Source organism: Lissotriton vulgaris, chromosome 3_1 (assembly GCF_964263255.1).
Source record: "Lissotriton vulgaris chromosome 3_1, aLisVul1.2, whole genome shotgun sequence".
Classification (NCBI taxonomy): domain Eukaryota; kingdom Metazoa; phylum Chordata; class Amphibia; order Caudata; family Salamandridae; genus Lissotriton; species Lissotriton vulgaris.
The window spans coordinates 817,957,953-817,977,371 of record NC_141689.1 but is presented as its reverse complement, the minus strand read 5'-3'; the positions used below and the strand labels follow the sequence as shown (position 1 = coordinate 817,977,371).

General features: G+C 51.4%; 1 protein-coding gene across 1 annotated transcript; it reads right to left on the bottom strand.

Annotated features, from left to right (window-relative positions):
* Positions 1-4,076: 4,076 nt before the first annotated feature.
* LOC147727070 (uncharacterized) lies at positions 4,077-17,651 on the bottom strand. Its single transcript, XM_086963568.1, has 2 exons — positions 17,277-17,651; positions 4,077-4,865 (listed from the first exon to the last, which is right to left on the bottom strand). The coding sequence occupies exons 1-2, from the start codon at positions 17,649-17,651 to the stop codon at positions 4,077-4,079; spliced, it is 1,164 nt and encodes a 387-aa protein (XP_086819694.1).
* Positions 17,652-19,419: the final 1,768 nt, after the last annotated feature.

Here is a 19,419-nt window from a genome sequence, read left to right as displayed (position 1 = left end):
GATGAACAGAGTGTCTGAATTAAGCAGACCACTCTTACCCAGTCCAAAGATCAGGGCTTGATCCATCACCGTTTTTTAGCTCACTGCACCATCCCAGCTCAGAACCTGGCTACATGCAAATTAGTCTGTTCCTGTCCCAGTGCATGATGGGAACAGGGCAAACCAAACTACCAAGCCAATTCTTATACTGGGAAGGAAACAAGCTACCGGGGACCGGTTTCTGGCATTTCAGCCGTCTTCGGCCCGGCTTGCTTGAATCCTGATGGTGCAATGAGCAAGGGACTCACATCTGAGTATACCCTTCCACGCTTATGGTGGACAAAATGATTCAGAAAAGGGGGTGGTGATGAACAGAGTGTCTGAATTAAGCAGACCACTCTTACCCAGTCCAAAGATCAGGGCTTGATCCATCACCGTTTTTTAGCTCACTGCACCATCCCAGCTCAGAACCTGGCTACATGCAAATTAGTCTGTTCCTGTCCCAGTGCATGATGGGAACAGGGCAAACCAAACTACCAAGCCAATTCTTATACTGGGAAGGAAACAAGCTACCGGGGACCGGTTTCTGGCATTTCAGCCGTCTTCGGCCCGGCTTGCTTGAATCCTGATGGTGCAATGAGCAAGGGACTCACATCTGAGTATACCCTTCCACGCTTATGGTGGACAAAATGATTCAGAAAAGGGGGTGGTGATGAACAGAGTGTCTGAATTAAGCAGACCACTCTTACCCAGTCCAAAGATCAGGGCTTGATCCATCACCGTTTTTTAGCTCACTGCACCATCCCAGCTCAGAACCTGGCTACATGCAAATTAGTCTGTTCCTGTCCCAGTGCATGATGGGAACAGGGCAAACCAAACTACCAAGCCAATTCTTATACTGGGAAGGAAACAAGCTACCGGGGACCGGTTTCTGGCATTTCAGCCGTCTTCGGCCCGGCTTGCTTGAATCCTGATGGTGCAATGAGCAAGGGACTCACATCTGAGTATACCCTTCCACGCTTATGGTGGACAAAATGATTCAGAAAAGGGGGTGGTGATGAACAGAGTGTCTGAATTAGGCAGACCACTCTTACCCAGTCCAAAGATCAGGGCTTGATCCATCACCGTTTTTTAGCTCACTGCACCATCCCAGCTCAGAACCTGGCTACTTGCAAATTAGTCTGTTCCTGTCCCAGTGCATGATGGGAACAGGGCAAACCAAACTACCAAGCCAATTCTTATACTGGGAAGGAAACAAGCTACCGGGGACCGGTTTCTGGCATTTCAGCCGTCTTCGGCCCGGCTTGCTTGAATCCTTATGGTGCAATGAGCAAGGGACTCACATCTGAGTATACCCTTCCACGCTTATGGTGGACAAAATGATTCAGAAAAGGGGGTGGTGAAGAACAGAGTGTCTGAATTAAGCAGACCACTCTTACCCAGTCCAAAGATCAGGGCTTGATCCATCACCGTTTTTTAGCTCACTGCACCATCCCAGCTCAGAACCTGGCTACATGCAAATTAGTCTGTTCCTGTCCCAGTGCATGATGGGAACAGGGCAAACCAAACTACCAAGCCAATTCTTATACTGGGAAGGAAACAAGCTACCGGGGACTGGTTTCTGGCATTTCAGCCGTCTTCGGCCCGGCTTGCTTGAATCCTGATGGTGCAATGAGCATGTAGGTCATTAGCTTCCTCATCATATGTGAATCTTACAGCTGTTGTGGCTGAAGTAAAAATGTTGCCTACATGGCCCTTATGGGTACACATGATCAAATACAGATATTACAGTTTGCGTAAGTAGCATTGCCAAATGCATCATTTGTTTGTAAGGTCCACCTCATCTGAGCCAGTGAATGAGGTTTTTAACAACATAGATCTCATTGCATGGTAGCTCACTTGTGAGCGTTACATAATACTCTAATGGATAACAGACTGTCCTAGGTTTTATGTGTCCGTGTCATTGCATCGAATCTCATGTGATAGCATGATGACTAATCTAATGTTGTCTCCAGGCATTTCACTTCACAGGTGTGACTGGTAGAGTGTATCAAATGAGGTTTATGTAGTGTCAAGGACATGAGAATGTACTCCTAATGGTTATTTGCCTCTGTTTCAGGTCTCCCTCCCAGCAGTTCCCATCCTCTCCTTCCATCGCCTGATCACCCTTTTGTGTCTGTCGTTTGTACTCAGACCAAGGGGCTATTTGGAGGTGGAACCCTTTGAGCATCACACCACTCTGATGAAGAAAGGAACGGCCAGTCCTTGACAGGCTTGTAGATAATAGTACTGCTGCATTACAGGTGACATCATTAATAGTGTTATTTTGAGTCCTTGCCAATGCACATGTATGTTTGATAGAGCTCCATGGGCTCACAATGTAAATAATCATGTTGTGCATGACGTGTGATTTATTTTTAATATTGTGCCGCCTTCATGTCAACGGACATGTCCTTCTCATGTGCATGTTTACTATTTGGCATGTAGTAAGCTTATGCGTGTTATGTGTTTACGTGTACAGTGGGCACATGCATGGTGTTGGGGAAGGCTAGAATACTATTTTTTGTGTGAGGTCAATGGCTTTGTAGCTGCTGTTTAGCTTTCAACACACTAGCTGTAGTCTACACCTGCTGATGCTGTGTGTCCTGTGCCCCACTTGTCTATAAGGGCCCTGATACAGTGACTGTGATCTTTGGTGGGCCTGAGTGAGTCAGACACTCCTGCCTTCAAATCCACATGTCACTTTGTGGCTTGCAAATGCCCTTGTGGTATGTGCTTGTTTGGCAAGTTGTCACACCCCTCCTGCCGTCATGTCTTTTCTCATTGCTGCTGCTGAATACACAGCCAGGATGCAGCACACACTATCCAGGTACACAGACACCTACAGGATGACCCTCCTTCCATCCATTTGTAGAGCATGCTCCTGCCACCCTACGCACAGACAACACCAGACAATCACCCTCCTGGTATCACAATGTTTCTGACTCAGCCATTGCAGCTAATATGCCTGTGTGTGCAGCACATACTGGCACGACTATGCAGATTCACATGACATTGGGTCTACGTACCACCAGGTCATGTGCTGTGTACAGCACACACACACCTTCCATAGGCACAATATTGTACAGTGTTACCTTGTCAACACCACAGCTGGAAAAATCATCTTGCTAACAGTCACGTGGCAGTACACAACCTTGTCACACCACTTCAACATAGCTGTCACAGTCAGTCAAGTAGCCACAGGGGACACACACCATGACCACGTCTCTTGGGTGTGGTGTGATTTCCCCAGTCTGGTGTAGGTATTTGTCAGACGTGGGTAGTTGTTCTGTATGCGTTGCTCCCATAACAGGAGTCTAGTACTTGTAGCTACATAGGGGTAGGTCACCTAGTCAGGTGTGCTTGTGTAGAGTGCAACAGCCCATTGCCCACAGTCTGTCCTGCCACCCTTGTCCTGTGTGCCATTCATCACATCCACAGTACTGCATCATGTTGATGATAGTTCATATACCTGAGGACACAGTTGTAGGTACTCCCTACGTGGACAAGTAGTTTTGTCACAATGATCTGTACACCTCAATGTGACTCTCCTGGGCCTGGCTGTGATAGCAGTTTTGGCATCCAAACCCCCCTCCAGCATTTACTATTCCACACAGGTGTGTCTTTCCATCCATGTATCTAGTTGTTAGTAATTTCTGACCGATGTGTGTCCTCACACAGATTCGAATCCAAGTGTGTGGATGGCTGCTGTTTGTTGGATACCCTTGCATTGTATACATTTGCACACACATATCAATTTATGCTGTGGTTCAAAGATAAATCAATAAATGCGTATGAGGTTCAGTATATTTATTTGGTGATCTTGTGCAGGAAACGTGAATAGGTTCTGTACAGAAAGGGGTGGAATCCAAAGTTCACTGCTGGAGATGAGATGCCTTACAGTTTCAGTCGACAGAGTCCAGGCCACAGTGCTTGGCATCATTGGGCAGACTGTGGCCAGCAAGTCCATGTGGGAGAGTCACATAGGGGATACTGTTGCACCCAGGGGAAATATGCCAGGTCCAGTGTCCTGGGAGATGTGCATGGCCCACTGCCCCTCAACGTCTTAGCCGTGGACGACCCACCTTCCTTGGGGGACCCTCACGTGCAAGCATGGACGATGCATGGGACGCTACGTCAGAGAGTTCCTCCTCCTCCTCCTCCCTCCCTGTGGCTGGTGTCGCACTTTGCCGTGATGTTGCTGGCCTTGTGACACAGGGAGGGTGCTGTATGTTGGCAGCTATCTGACGTAGCGATTGGCTCATTTCCCGATGCACCATCAAGAGCTGAGCCAGACTTTCCTCCACCCGTCCATAATGTTGCTGCTGCCTGGCTATTTGCTCTGCCTGCTGTTCTTTCACCTGGTTGAGGGCCTCCGCAAGCTGGCCTACCTCCCTGGTGTCCCGCCGGTATGCCTCCAGGATGTTAGTGAGTTCAGGCATACCGGGCCCTGCAGCTGACTGGCCAGATCCTCGCCTTCGCCTTGCACCACTCCCACCACCCTGACCCACATAAGCTTGTGGGCACATCCGATCGACGGGCCCCCGAGTGCTGGCAGGGTGGAGGTTGTCTGACAAAGGGTGTCCCTCATTTTCAGACAGGCTCTCTGATGGGTCATGTGCAGGGCTCTGAGCTGTCGGCTGGGATGTGGTGGGAATGGTTCTGGTGGTTGGCAGAGATGTAGCTGGTACAGTTGCTGCAGGTGTTTGGGATCCAGAGGAGCCAGGTTGGTTGGGGTCATCCACAGTGCGTTGAGTGGCATCGCTGTCGGTGGGGTCTGGGTCCTGCTGAGTCTGGGACTGGGATCCTTCTCCCCCCTGGTTGGGGGGGGGGCTCCACACGTTGCCCTGTGTGTGGGGGAGTCAGACACTGTTAAGGCACTATCAAGTGACATCTTGTTTATTTATCCATTATCTGCATCACAGTTCCACAAGCTTTACATTGTTGTCATTGTTCAGTTGTGTATGTAGTGGTAGTACATTGACATGTACTCTGGGGTATTTTCATTCTTCCATTCTCTTGATAATGACTGACACAGCCATTGCTGTGTCTTGTCTTGCCGGCACAACACATGTAAAGCATTGCTCAGGCTCACGCAACATCCAGGATACGGTGTAAATCCTTATGTCTGCGTCAAGCATGCACAGAGTTTAGATGCAGCATGTTGATGTAAGAGACAGTGCATCATTAATTTGCATAACATCTACTACTTTTGATGTCTTTTGCTGTTCCGTTATGGCCACACAATGCCAACACCCCTGGACCTGTACACACACTTATAGATCATTGCTTTTGAACGCGGCACTTCTCAAAGACGCATCACCTTGTCAATACCCATGTCCATGTTGGTACTTAAGTGCATTCACAACAGTCATGAGATGGGGCAAGTGTATTGTTTGAGAGGCACAATGGACGGGAGCTTCTGCAATGTGCATGTATTAGTTGTATGCGTATTCATATGAGTGAGTGTTTAGTTGTGTTACATGACAATTGGGACAGTGTTGCACTACAATGCCTGTCCCCAGGGGATGAGTTTCTGTAAGGGGGGTGTATGACAGGCCATGCTAGTAGTTTGCGTGTGATTTGCAAGCGTCCATCGTTCATTATTTGGCTGCCCCCTGATTTAGCATGCTGGCATAATCGTGGTTTTGAGTTCATGCACAGGATGTGTGACTCTGTCCTGGTGTTTGTGTTTGCAGTGATCACAGGAGGGACTTGTGGTGCCTACACCTGTGCCCATTGTGTACTACAGAGCTTTCCCAAATGTGTGTCCTGACACAGTACATTGTCGACTGCAAATGGTGGGTGTGTTGCAGGCAATTAGTAGATGACTGCTGGTAATTAGGAGACATCCCTGGACATTCTGCTCTATGGTGTTTTTCAGGCCTGTGCAGTGCTTGGGTGCAACTGTGTGTGTGCCCAGGGAGCTGAGGTGTGGTGACTGAGGGAGGAACACTGAGGGATGGATACAGAGGGAGGCAGGGAGACAGAGGGATGGAGGGAGACAGAGGGAGGCAGGGAGACAGAGGGATGGAGGAAGACAGAGGGAGGGAGGGCGACAGGGGGAGAGGGCGACAGAGGGAGAGGGCGACAGAGGGAGAGGGCGACAGTGGGAGAGGGCGACAGAGGAAGAGGGCGACAGAGGGAGAGGGCGACAGAGGGAGAGTGCGACAGAGGGAGAGGACCGACAGTGGGAGTGGGCGGCAGTGGGAGAGGGCGACAGGGTGAGAGGGCGACAGAGGGAGAGTGCGACAGAGGAAGTGGGCAAAAGTGGGAGAGGGTGAAAGTGGGAGAGGGCGACAGTGGGAGAGGGCGACAGAGGGAGAGGGCGACAGAGTGAGAGGGCAACAGAGGGGGAGGGCGTCAGAGAGAGTGGGCGAAAGTGGGAGAGGGCGACAGTGGGAGAGGGCGACAGAGGGAGAGGGCGACAGAGTGAGAGGGCCACAGAGGGAGTGGGCGAAAGTGGGAGTAGGCGAAAGTGGGAGAGGGCGACAGTGGGAGAGGGCGACAGTGGGAGAGGGCGACAGAGGGCGACAGAGTTAGAGGGCGACAGAGGGAGAGGGCGACAGAGGGAGTGGGCGAAAGTGGGAGAGGGCGACAGTGGGAGTGGGAGGGAGAGGGAGACAGGGATGGAGACAGGTTGTTTGTGCTTGCTCGCTTGCTACACTGCCTTACTGTGTCACAAAATATTGCTTCTCTGGAAGGTGTGTCCACCACATGAAATTGTTTGGCAACTGTGGTCTACTATCTTGTGTGATGTTTCCCTATCCCTGTGCATTGGGCATGGTGCTTGGGTGTGTCCCTGGGACATATGGGATGAGAGCAGCCTCCTACTCTCCACCTTCCACCCTTTGTGCCTCCCCCTTGCATCAAACTCCATTTTGTTTTGTCATGCTGGGACTCATGGCCACCCACCCCATGCTGCTGGGCACTGTTGTAAGTACACCCCTGTAACATGTTTTTATTGTACAATCACCAGACTCAACGGCTCCTTCTATTCCGTGTACTCCCACCGGTGGCAGCAGGGCCATTACTTTCTCCTCCCAGGGATGGTATACAGGAGGTCTGCGGGGACCACCACCTCCAGTGTAGTGTGCGGAGGCGTAGTCCTGGTCCATCTTCTTCTTGACCATCCTCCGCAGATCATACCACCTGGACTGGCATTTTCCCCTGGTGCGCCTGATGGGTGCAACAGCATTGACCCGGTCTACGATCCTCTCCCACAGGCGTGTTTTTTCTGCCATGCTGGTCTGTCCGACCAATGCGCCAAACAGCTGTGGCTCGGCTCTGATGATTTCATCTGTAAGGATCTCATTCTCCGGGTTGGTGAACTTTGGATTCTTGGGTGTGGTCATGGTGTGGGGTGTATGTGATTGAGGGGGTGATGGTGTGTATGGATGAGGGTGTGTGTGAAGGGGGTGGTGTGGGTGTAGATGTGATAGGGTGTATGTGTGAAGCTATGTTGCTGCAATTGTTGGTGTGCTCTCTGTTTCTTCGCAATAATGGGTATGTTGCAAAGGATGATGGGTTGTATGTGTGGACCCTTTTATTGGTTAAATGGTGGGTGTGGCTTATTTTGAATTGGTTGTGTGTGTCATAAATGGGGTGGGTGTTAGTGTTGACCTCTGTTTGCCTGTTTGGCTGTGACCAGGACATTCTTACTCAATGGTGTGTACACAGGAGACATGTTCAGTGTTGTTGTGTGACTTGTTTGCTTGGTCCGGTACTTGTGCGTGTGATTGACTTGGTTGGGGGGGGTATGTGCGGTACTTGTGCGTGCGATCGACTTGTACGGGCCGTTGGCGGGTGGGGGGGCTCGCGTACGCTTGTTGGGGGGGGTGCGTGCGGTACTTGTGCGCGGGATCGACTTGGTTGGGGGGGTACGTGCGGTACTTGTGCGTGCGATCTACTTGTATGGGTCGTTGGCGGGTGGGGAGGCTCGCGTACGCTTGTTGGGGGGGGGTGCGGGCGGTACTTGTGCGTGCGACCGACTTGGTTGGCGGGGGGTGCATGCGGTACTTGTGCGTGCGCTCGACTTGGTTGGGGGGGTATGTGCGGTACTTGTGCGTGCGATCGACTTGTACGGGCCGTTGGCGTGTGGGGGGGCTCGCGTACGCTTGTTGGGGGGGTGCGTGCGGTACTTGTGCGTGCGATCGACTTGTACGGGCCGTTGGCGGGTGGGGGGGCTCACGTACTCTTGTTGGGGGGGGTGCGGGCGGTACTTGTGCGTGCGATCAACTTGGTTGGGGGGGTGAGTGCAGTACTTGTGCGTGCGATCGACTTGGTTGGGGGGGTGCGTGCGGTACTTGTGCGTGCGATCGACTTGGTTGGGGGTGCGTGCGGTACTTGTGCGTGCGATCGACTTGTACGGGCCGTTGGCGGGTGGGGGGGCTCGCGTACGCTTGTTGGGGGGGTGTGTGCGGTACTTGTGCGTGCAATCGACTTGGTTGGGGGGGTACGTGCGGTACTTGTGCGTGCGATCTACTTGTATGGGTCATTGGCGGGAGGGGAGGCTCGCGTACGCTTGTTGGGGGGTGTGTGCGGTACTTGTGCGTGCGATCAACTTGGTTGGGGTGGGTATGTGCGGTACTTGTGCGTGCGATCGACTTGGTTGGGGGGTGCGTGCGGTACTTGTGCGTGCGATCGACTTGTACGGGCCGTTGGCGGGTGGGGGGGCTCACGTACGCTTGTTGGGGGGGGTGTGTGCGGTACTTGGGCGTGCGATCGACTTGGTTGGGGGGGTACGTGCGGTACTTGTGCGTGCGATCTACTTGTATGGGTCGTTGGCGGGTGAGGGGGCTCGTGTACGCTTGTTGGGGGGGTGTGAGCGGTACTTGTGCGTGCGATCAACTTGGTTGGGGGGGTATGTGCGGTACTTGTGCGTGCGATCGACTTGTATGGGCCGTTGATGGGTGGGGGGGCTCGCGTGGGCTTGAGCAAGGGGTACACGTGTGGTATGTATTGATGCCGCTTGCTGTGAGGTAAAGGATCCCGTACGAATCCATCTTCATGCGCGGCTACGAATACGAATCGTACGGCAGATTTTTTTCCCGGATCGGAATCGGCCCGTTTGGAACTGATCAGCTGAGATAATTATCGCATATTCTGACTATTTGGGGAATAACATGTGGGTTTTGATGCTTACCACATTAAAATCCACACGTCCCATTAAATACCAGGCCTTCTTTCCCTGTTAAAATCCCTCTGGTTATTTCTGCAGAAATTTCATGGAGGTTGCATACCTGATCAAATTTGGTAAATTTGAGTTGCAATAAACATTGTACCACTTATAATTGTGATCCCAACATAAGCAGGAAAAACAATTTAATGGGCCATTTGTAATCAGGTTCTAAAAGTAGTAGAAGTGTAAAACTTCTTTTAGTTAAATTAATGTAGTTGCTGTGTGCTACAGCCAGATTTTCTTGCCCATGCTTACGTTGCGTTTAAGAAGTATCCATTATTACATGAAACCATTTCCAACTCTTGGCTCTTGAGGTGTGAAAACGAAGGTTAGTCTTCCCACAGTTCGGAAGATTCTGTGATTAAAGAGGCGTTAGTAAACTTCTATGAAAATGTATACTCCGAAGAGACTCCGGCAACATCAGAACAAATAATCAGCTTTTTAGAAAAGATAACTCTTCCCTACTTGTCCCAGGAACATAGAGAGGAACTTAACTGAGAAATGGAAGAAGTAGCTGAAACAATCAAGGGCCTAAAAAAGGGGAAAGCTGCTGGCCCTGATGCACTCCCCAATGAACTATATGTTAAATTACGAGATGTGTCAGTCACTCCACTGATAGAGCTCCTGAATTACATCTTTCTAGCTAAAACAAATCTCCTAGACTCTTGGAATGATGCATTCATCAGCATATTAATAAAACCTGGGAAAAACCCAGTCAAGTGTGAATCCTATAGGCCTATTTCACTCTCAAACACTGACTTTAAAATCTATATACAAATATTGGCAAAAAGGCTGGGAAGAGTATCCGGTTCCTTAGTACATCCAAATCAAAAAGGTTTCCTTAGAGGGAGACAAATACAAGAACTAAACTACAAGCTAATAAGCGCAATAGACATAGCATAGACATAGCAACACTCCAAATCCTCAGTTTCAGTAGTGTTTGAAAGAGGGTGCCTGGGGTGGCACATTTATTCCTGCCACTAGCCTGTGGATGGGGGTGATACTTGCCCTCTTCCTAACCAATAGGGAAAAAGTTCCCAGAGGTTGCCCAAACCACTTCTGCAGCACTTCTTGCGTACTTTACCGCAAGCAATCCCATATTGACCCTCTAAATTTAAATCCAAAATGGCAGAACCTTTCACCTACTGTGCACAGCTCCTTGGCCTACACAAAGGTGTGACCAGGGAAATGAGCAACCCCACCCCAGTGGGCACTCAAAATCAGTTCTCCGGGCAGTTCCTCTTCCACTTGTTTTGGTGCCTAGCTGACTAGGAGGCCAAAGGATCGGGCAGGCCCAGGTGTTAGCTGTATCTGCCTCTGACAGGATAGACCTCTTTTAAGTTAATTAAGATCGTGGTCACCGTCCAGATGACCATCTTGCCAGAGAGAAGGCATACTTCCAAAGCCATTGTCTCAGCTACAAGAGCAAGTTCACACCTCATCAAGGAGCTGCTCAGCTCCTGGCTGGCTGCTAGAAGTTCATACAAATGGGCTAATAGAGGCTTTAGGCAGGTAAAAGGTGACTTCTTAAAAGTACCTTTTGTAAAAGATTTAGTACAAAGCTGACTTTACCAATGAATTGGGCTTGGAGTGAATATTATACAAAGTAAAGCATGAACGTTGTAGCTGTTTCCTGGAAGGAGATATCATAATAAACTTTAATATAGTGTCCCAGTGCTTCCGTACAGGACTTCGAACACTGCTACAGTGAAAATAGCATTTTGAGGATTGTCACTGAAAGGACATGTTTAACATTAAACATTTACATGTCATACTTTTTTTTTTTTTTTTTGGAAAACCTTTATTTGTAATTCAAAGTACACCGCTATTCAGCCGTACATCCCGGAGGCTAGGCAGCATTATCAAAGCAACATAGAAGTGTGCACAAAACAGTAAAAGGAGCAGTCAGGTTTAATTTTATATTTTATAAAAGTGAGGGGCATATTACCAAGCAATAGCGATAATTATCGCTATTGCTTGGTTAGAGACAAAAATTTACCGCAGCGCTGCGGCGATTTTTTACCGCAAATAAACCTTGGTATTACCAAGGTTTAACGCAAATGCGGTAAAAATCGCCGCAAAGCATGAATATCGCTGAAAAGTCAGCGATATTCATGCTTTAGCGAGCTAATGCTCTTAGCCATGTTATCCACCTCCCATTGGATAACATGGCTAAGAACTGCTCAGGGCAGGTGTTAGCTTTTGGAGATATTGCCGCTTAGCGCGAATATCTCCAAAAGTTGGTAATAGGAGATAGCAATGTTAGCGACTGTTTTCAGTCTCTAACATCTTGGCACGCCCACTTTGCATCTCATTAGTGATAAATATCACTGACATGCAAAGTGGGGCCCAAGATGGTCGCTATCTCCTACTAGCTGTCGCTAACTGGTGTTAGCGGCAGCTAGGTAATAGGGAGATAATTTTATCTCCGCTTTCTTGGCTTTTAAAGCCAAAATAGCGGAGATAAACCCCCTTGATAATATGCCCCTGAATTCGATGAACAAGGTGACAACCGAAAAGGGACAAGGATAAAGAAGGAAAAGGGGAGAAAGAGGGGGGAGAAAGGAAAAAAGATTGCAAGGCAGAGGAGCATAGAAGATCGGTAAGGCACATATCCAGGGGGAGAGGCGGGAACTTCCGCATCATGAAATAACCATATCCAATAAGCATACATGTGTAAGGGGAGCAAGAAACAGGATTACGTCACGTGAAAACCTGGGTGGAGGGATTAGCTATGGTGAGAGACGTATTTCTGGTTGGACTATCTCCGGGGGCACACAAATGTCACCTCTATACGAATTCCAGGCACCCCAGACCAGCCCCCACATCTTGGGCTTACCCCGGGCTAAGTAGACAGTCTTCTCCCGGAGCATGCACCAATCCATGTTGGTTTTCCAAAGACTCACAGTGGGGGGGGCCGGAGCACCCCATCTCTGGGCAATGTCCCTCTTGGCCACCATATTCCCCAGGGTGACCCAGCGGGTTTGAGCGGTATTGTAGTCGGACGGACCCCACACATTCAGCAAGCAGCGTCGAGCCTCCGCAGGCAAATCCACACCAGTCACAACACGCATAACCGCATGCACTCGCTCCCAATAAGAGGCTATGGCATGGCACTCCCAAATGGTATGCATGAAGGTGGCCATCGCACCACATCCCCTCCTGCAAAGGCCGTCCTGGGAAAGCCCCATACGAATCAACCTGGGGCCAGTGACATACACCCTGTGGAGTACTTTCAGCTGAACTAAGCGCAGTCTGGCCGAAATGGCCACCTCCTTAGGGGAGGAAACCGCAGACTGCCAGTCCTCGTCATCCATCTCAATCCCATCATTCATCCAGAGGTCTCGCACTTTCACCAGCAGGTCCGTCCGAACATTAATAAGTTTTTTGTAGGTCAGGGAGATGGCGCTGTCCGGCATATGGCCGTCCAGCACCCTGTCCTCCAGCGGGGATGACTCGGGGACTTTTTCACCGACAGGCAAGGAGGATATAAGGGCATGCCTCAACTGCGCGTATCGAAAATACTCCGTGGCCCCCAGTTGAAATTCCGCCTGCAGAACAGCAAACGATTTAATTTCCCCCCTGGCCATCACATCCGCCACTTTGGATATACCGATGAGGTCCCACCGATCAAATCCTTTTGAGTGCCACAGTTTCCCCAGCAAGTCAGAGTCGTAAAGGGGAGTAGCCATGATGAGCCTATCCTTCCACCCCAGAGTCTTCGTAACCGCCCTCCACAAGTGCACCGGGGTCCTGGTGGGACCAGTCAATTTCCGGTCCAGAGATCTAGAATACAGCGCTCTGTAGTACATCCCGTCATTCATGAGCCAACGATCCATGGCATACCCCGGATTGACCACCGGTCCGTAGAAGCCATGATTGATAGCCGCCAGTTGAGAAGCCCAGTAGTACCGGCGCACGTCGGGCAGGGCAATACCGCCGTCATACCACAGAATGGTCAGTTTGACTACGGCAATGCGCGGCCTTCCGTCCCACAAGAGGGTACGCTGCAGGCCCTTGATCTCTCTGAAGTATTTAGAAGGCACTGGGTCCTGCGTGTTTTGAAGTGCATACAAAAATCTCGGCAGGGACATCATTTTGAACAACGCCGCATGGCCCAACAAGGACAGCGGCAATCTTTTCCAACCCTCCACGTCACTCCGAAGGCGTGCCAGAGGAGGGAGCAAGTTGTTTGCGTACCGTGCCCTGGCATCCGTTGAAATATAGATGCCCAGGTACTTGAAGCCCTGTTGCAAGACCTGTATGGCACAGCCCCTAGGGAGACGCGGAGTGTCTCCGCGGAGCACATAGAGGTAGGACTTGGACCAGTTAATAACCAGGCCCGAGTATCCACCAAAGGTACCCAGTACATCAAATACCACAATCAAAGATCGACAGGGGGAGGTGAGATAAAGAAGAATATCGTCCGCGTATAGCGAAACACGATCTTCAAACCCCGGTGACCATTTGATCCCAGTAATATCAGGGTGAGTGCGGATCCAAGCAGCAAGTGGCTCCAGCGCAAGGGCAAAGAGGAGCGGTGATAACGGGCAGCCCTGTCTGGTACCCCTGCGCATGGCAAAGGAAGCTGACATGCGGCCATTGACCGTTACGTTGGGCATCGGGGAGGAATAGAGTAGGGGTGGGCGGCCAGCTACGCTCCGTGCACGGAGTGTGCGTAGTGCCGCCCACTCCGCATTTTGCGGAGCTGGCGGAGCCAGGCGGCACTACGCACGCTCCGCAGACGGAGCGTAGCTGGCCGCCACCCGCCTCCCTCCCGCCCTCCCTAAATACTTTAAAATAAAGGAATGCAATCATTTAAAAAGCACTTACCTTGCCGCCGCTGCCCGCCGCGTCCCCGGGGCTCGTTATCTTCCGTCTTCCGTCTTCTTCAGTAATGCGCATGCGCGGGCGGCCGCGCATGCGCATTTTCACGAGAAAATGCGCATGCGCGTCCGCCCGCGCATGCGCATTACTAAAGAAGACGGAAGATAGCGAGCCCCGGGGACGCGGCGGGCAGCGGCGGCAAGGTAAGTGCTTTTTAAATTATTTCATTCCTTTATTTTAAAGTATTTAGGGAGGGCGGGAGGGAGGCGGGTGGCGGGGCTGGCGGCCAGTGGTTTTGCGGAGTGGGGCTACGCGGAGTGCGGAGGTGGGCGTAGTTTCTCGGCCACTTCGCGTAGCTCCGCGAAGCCCCACTCCGCCAACTCCGCCCAGGGCTAGAATAGAGGAGCCGAACCCAACTGATGAAGTCAGGGCCGAACCCAAACTTAGACAGCACCGCCCAAAGGTAGTTCCATTCAAGCGAGTCAAACGCCATCGTAGCGTCCAGCGAAGCCAGGACTGTTGACTCGCAGAGCATGTGCGCCCGCGCCATGACAGCGTGGAGTCTTCTAAGAATAAGGGCTGTGTTACGGTGAGGTATGAAACCGGACTGGTCCGGGTGGACCAAGTCCGCGATCACGCCCACGAGCCGATTGGCCAGCAACTTAGCCAGGATTTTGGGCTCGGCGTTCAGCAATGAAATAGGGCGATACGACCTACAAAGGTCTCTAGGCTTCCCCTCCTTATGGATGACCACAATGGTAGCCAGGCGTTGATCCATTGGAAGTTCACCAGCGTCTCGGGCTTCCAAGAACATATTCCTCAGGGGCGCGGCGATAGTGTCCGCTTTGATTTTATACAGCTCCACCGGGAGACCGTTGGGACCCGGAGCTTTCCCGGAGCGCAAGGACCTTATTGCCAACGCCACCTCATCAACCGTGATGCCCCGGTCCATGTCATCACGCTCAATATCAGACAGACAAGGGAGCTCAATCCCCTCTAAAATGGAGGCCGAGTCCGATTCAGTCAGAGCGGAGACTGACGTATAAACCGTCTCAAAGTAGTCGGCAAATGCCGCAGCAATAGCAGTGGGATCAGTAACGACCAGACCATCGTCACCCAGGATCTCAGGCACCACACGAGAAGCCAGCTCCTTCTTGTCTAGCCAGGCAAGGAGTTTGCCCGCCTTGTCTCCGGCGTCATAAATCCTCCCTTGCTGTTCCCTGCCCATCGCCTTGGCCGCATCAGTAGCAGTGGCACTATATTCCGACTGCTTCAGGGAGAGAGCATGTAACAGCTCGGGTGTCGGTCCCAGCGCCAATTGGGAGTTCAGGTCTTCAATATCTGACTCCAACCGCACCATGTCCTCATCCCGTCGTCTGCGCACCTCAGCTATCAAGGAGGAAGCCTCTCCCCTAAGGACAGTCTTAAAGGCCTCCCAGAGAGAAAGGGCCGACGTTACCGTACCTGTATTCTCCGTGAAGTACAGATCGATAGCTTTAGCAAGGAGGTCTCGAGTCTTGGGGTTACGGAAATACCAGGGATTGACCGGCGCCACCCTGGTCGCCGCCGCGATACCAAAGTCAAAGGACACCCAAACTGGAGAGTGATCAGATATACCCCTGGCCATCAGGCGAGCCCCAGAGACGGTCTGTGCCTGAGCCGCGGGTGTCAGAATGTAATCAATTCGGGAAAGACTACCCTGGGCCCCTGAATGGAAAGTGTACTGTCGTTGGGCGGGATGTAAAAGTCGCCAACAATCAATAAGGCCCATGGTGCTCATGAAATCCGGGAGCCATGTTTGTGCGCTGCGTAGATCTCTGGACGGAAAACGATCCAAAGTACCCGAAACCACAGAGTTAAGGTCCCCGCCCAGTATTAACAGCCCCTCCGGGAGGCCCAAAATGGCGCCACCAAGGTCCTGGAAGGTAGCCGCTTGCAACCCCGGGGAGACATAAACAGAAACCAAAACCAGGGTACGTCCCTCCCATCTGCTCACCACGGCAACATAGCGGCCCCTATCATCAACCACTGTGGACTCCACCTCCAGGGGAAGAGACATGCGCACCATTATCCCCACCCCTCGGGATCCCCTAGAGAACCCGGAATGGGCCACCATTTTGAACCCCTTTCTATTCAGAGCCTTACAAGTATTGCCAATGAGATGAGTTTCTTGAAGGAGAATAACATCTGGAACACAACGTTTAAACATTTGTAATACAACACCACGTTTAATACGATCCCCCAACCCATTCACGTTCCAACTAAGTACATTCAAAGTCTTACCCCCCATCATCAAAGATGCCCCGTCCCAGCCATCCCCCCCAGAAAGCAGCCACCGAAACGGTGTATTCAAGACAGTAATAGCCTCGCCATGAGAAAAGTAGGAAAGGAAGAGCAAAAAAAGAACACTCAACCCAACTGCCCTCCACCCTGCACCCCTGCATTAGACTAAAAGCCACCCCAACTAGCAGTGTGCCTGTCGCCCCGTATAAACTAATCTACAAAAAGCCCCCAGAGGAGAAAGGAGACATCCTATCACCCCCCGTTACCCTCCAAAGTTGAAAAAAAGGAAAAATAAAAAAGGAACAAAAGTCAATGAATGATGCCATCCGCATTGCCCCTCGCAGAAAGAAGACCAACATATTAAAGTTTATTCCTGGGTGCCTGGGCCGCCCGACGCCTCTTCCGACAGATCCTCCGGAGTAGTCCGACGCTGAGGCAAAGTGTCCAGCCAGTCCCCTGCAGCATCTGGCAAATCAAAGAACAGCGTCCGATCACCATGTTCTATTCGCAGTTTCGCTGGGTAGAGCATGGAGTACCACAACCCCATCTCCCTCAGTCTTCGTTTCACTCCCATAAAACTTTGGCGGCGTTTCTGTACAGCCTGAGTGAAGTCGGGGAAGAAATTCACGTCAGCATTCTGAAACCGCAGCGGCCCGCCACTTCTCGACGCTTGTAGGATTGCGTCTCGGTCCCTGTAGTTGAACAGTCTGGCAATGATGGGGCGCGGGGACGCACCCGACTTCGGTCGGCCACCAGGCAGTCTGTGAGCTCTCTCGACCGAAAAGAATTTACTCAGGCCTCCAGGCGCCAAGTGCTTCACCACCAGTTCCTCCACAAATAAATCTGCAGCATCCTCCTCCGCACCCTCCGGCACACCTGTAATTCGGACGTTCTGGCGCCGTGCCCGTCCCTCAAAATCATCAAGCCGGCGCGCAAGCATCAAATTAGCGGCCTTCAAGTCCCGTACCTCGGTCTGCACGTCCGACACATCGGTAGTCAGGCTCGATGTCTTAATGTCGAGTGACTTGACCCTGTCGTTCGTCTTCCCGAGGGCGGCCCTGATGAGGCTGAGCTCGATCGAGAGGGTATCAACCTTGCTGGACAGCACTTCATGTTGGCTATGCATCTCGGCCTTTACGCCAGCAATGACTCCCATCACATCTCGGAGGCTGGGTTCGGTATCTTCTGGGGACACGTCCCGCTGCGGGTCCTTGGTATGGCCCGATGCGCCAGGCGAACCTCTAGAGTGAGAGAATCGTTCAGGGATGGTGGACTGCGAGTGGAGGGGTTTCCTGCTGACCCTCGGAGGCTTCCCTTTGTCTGGATCCCCTATGCCCGCCATGTTGGGCGACGGGGATCGTACGATCCGAAAGGGGGCAAGCCATAAACCCCACCTCCACTCGATCAAAACCAACAAGTCCCTCCACCGTCCCCAAGGAACAGCAAGCCTCCAGGGAGATCAGCAGGGCCGCCGGACCTCACAAATCAGTTAGTCCCACTCAAAATGCCACCACACAGGGGCTCCGTCACCGCCCCAACAATGCCAGGCAACTATGGCGTCGTCCTCACCAGGCTTCCCGACGGTGTAACTCGGTACAGGAAGCTCGGATCTTCAATCTGAAAACGGGCGCCGCATCAGCATCAACACAGCAACTGATTCCCACCGTCGTGGGACAGGATAGTCGACAGGATCAATACGGAGGATCGGAGGGTCTTCGGAGCTCCGAGCTTACGCGGCCATCTTGGTTGCCCGCGAAGCTCCTCCCCCACATGTCATACTTTTAAATAGCATGTACCCTATCTTATTGGGGCATTAAGACCTATTTAGGGGTGATTTAATATTATTTAAAAGCAAGGTTTAGGCCTTTCAAAAGGGGTTATTTTGACTAGTCTAAATTACAGGTTTAAAATTGCACAGACAGACTGCAGTGGTAGGCCTGCAGCCATGTTTTGCATAGTCACTTTAATTGTAGCACAATGAGTGCTGCAGTCCAATAGTGACATTTAACTTACAGGCTCTGGGTACACTTTGCATCATTTGCTAGAGACTTATACTCAGGTTAAATTTGCAAATTAGGAGCATAGCCAATTTTGACATGTTTTAGGGGTCAGAGCCCATACACTGGGTACTGGACAGCAGTGTTCTAGTGGGCAGAGTCTAAAAACCAGCAAAAAAGTCCAGCAAAAAATGGGGGCGATCATGCAAATAAAAAGGCAGCATTTTCCTACAGACTGGTAACACCCGATTCATTTTCTGTATTTTTATCCTAACCTGCCAATTCTGTCCTCCAATCCCAAATAGGACACTGTTAAGAGGCTAAAAGTGGCACGAGGTGTTCAAACCTATGATATTCATGAGTGTGAAAGTTGAAGAAATTGATGTACATAGACAGCATTCATTCCCCTTCTTCTCCCACTCCTCTCCCTGTGAGCGCCATGACTACTGTAAATTATTGACCGTATCACCCTGCCAGTAAGAGCCCGTACCCATATGCGTATGTACGGCTATTTCAGGCACCATGGCCTTTCACCCATTGGAATCCCCGGCTTCTCTCCTGCGCGTATCTTAAACCCTCTCTCATGCATAGACCATGAAACCCTCTCCCTCTGCGCGACCCTACTGTGAAAGGCAACTCTCCTACTTGACTCGCACAAAACCCCCCCCCATTCCTTCTTGGAGAGGCATCCTTCGCCTTAGCTGACGTAGCCCTCCCCAGCTGCGCCTGACTGCCCCCGCTCTCTCTTGTACGGGTCATAAGATCTCTCTCTCTCTCTCTGTGCGACTCTGACCCTGCGCGCACCCTGACCCCCTCCTTCTCCTCACATGGGCAAGTCATAAACCTTCTTCTTCTGCAAGGCCCTGTCCTTGAGAGTCACGGCTGCGCCTGACCAACACCTCCTTTCCTCCCATGAATACCCCTCTGTTGACGAGCCTTCCCTCCGCGCTCGATTGTCCACGCAGCATGAATACCACTCCTTTGATGACCCCTTCCCCCGAGTCCGGCTGACCACACGTGTCCGAGGCCATCGCCTAAGCCAGGAGATACCATTTACTGCCCTTATTGTATGAAGTCACTCCTCTTCAAAGGACCCACTATTGATCCTAGCCA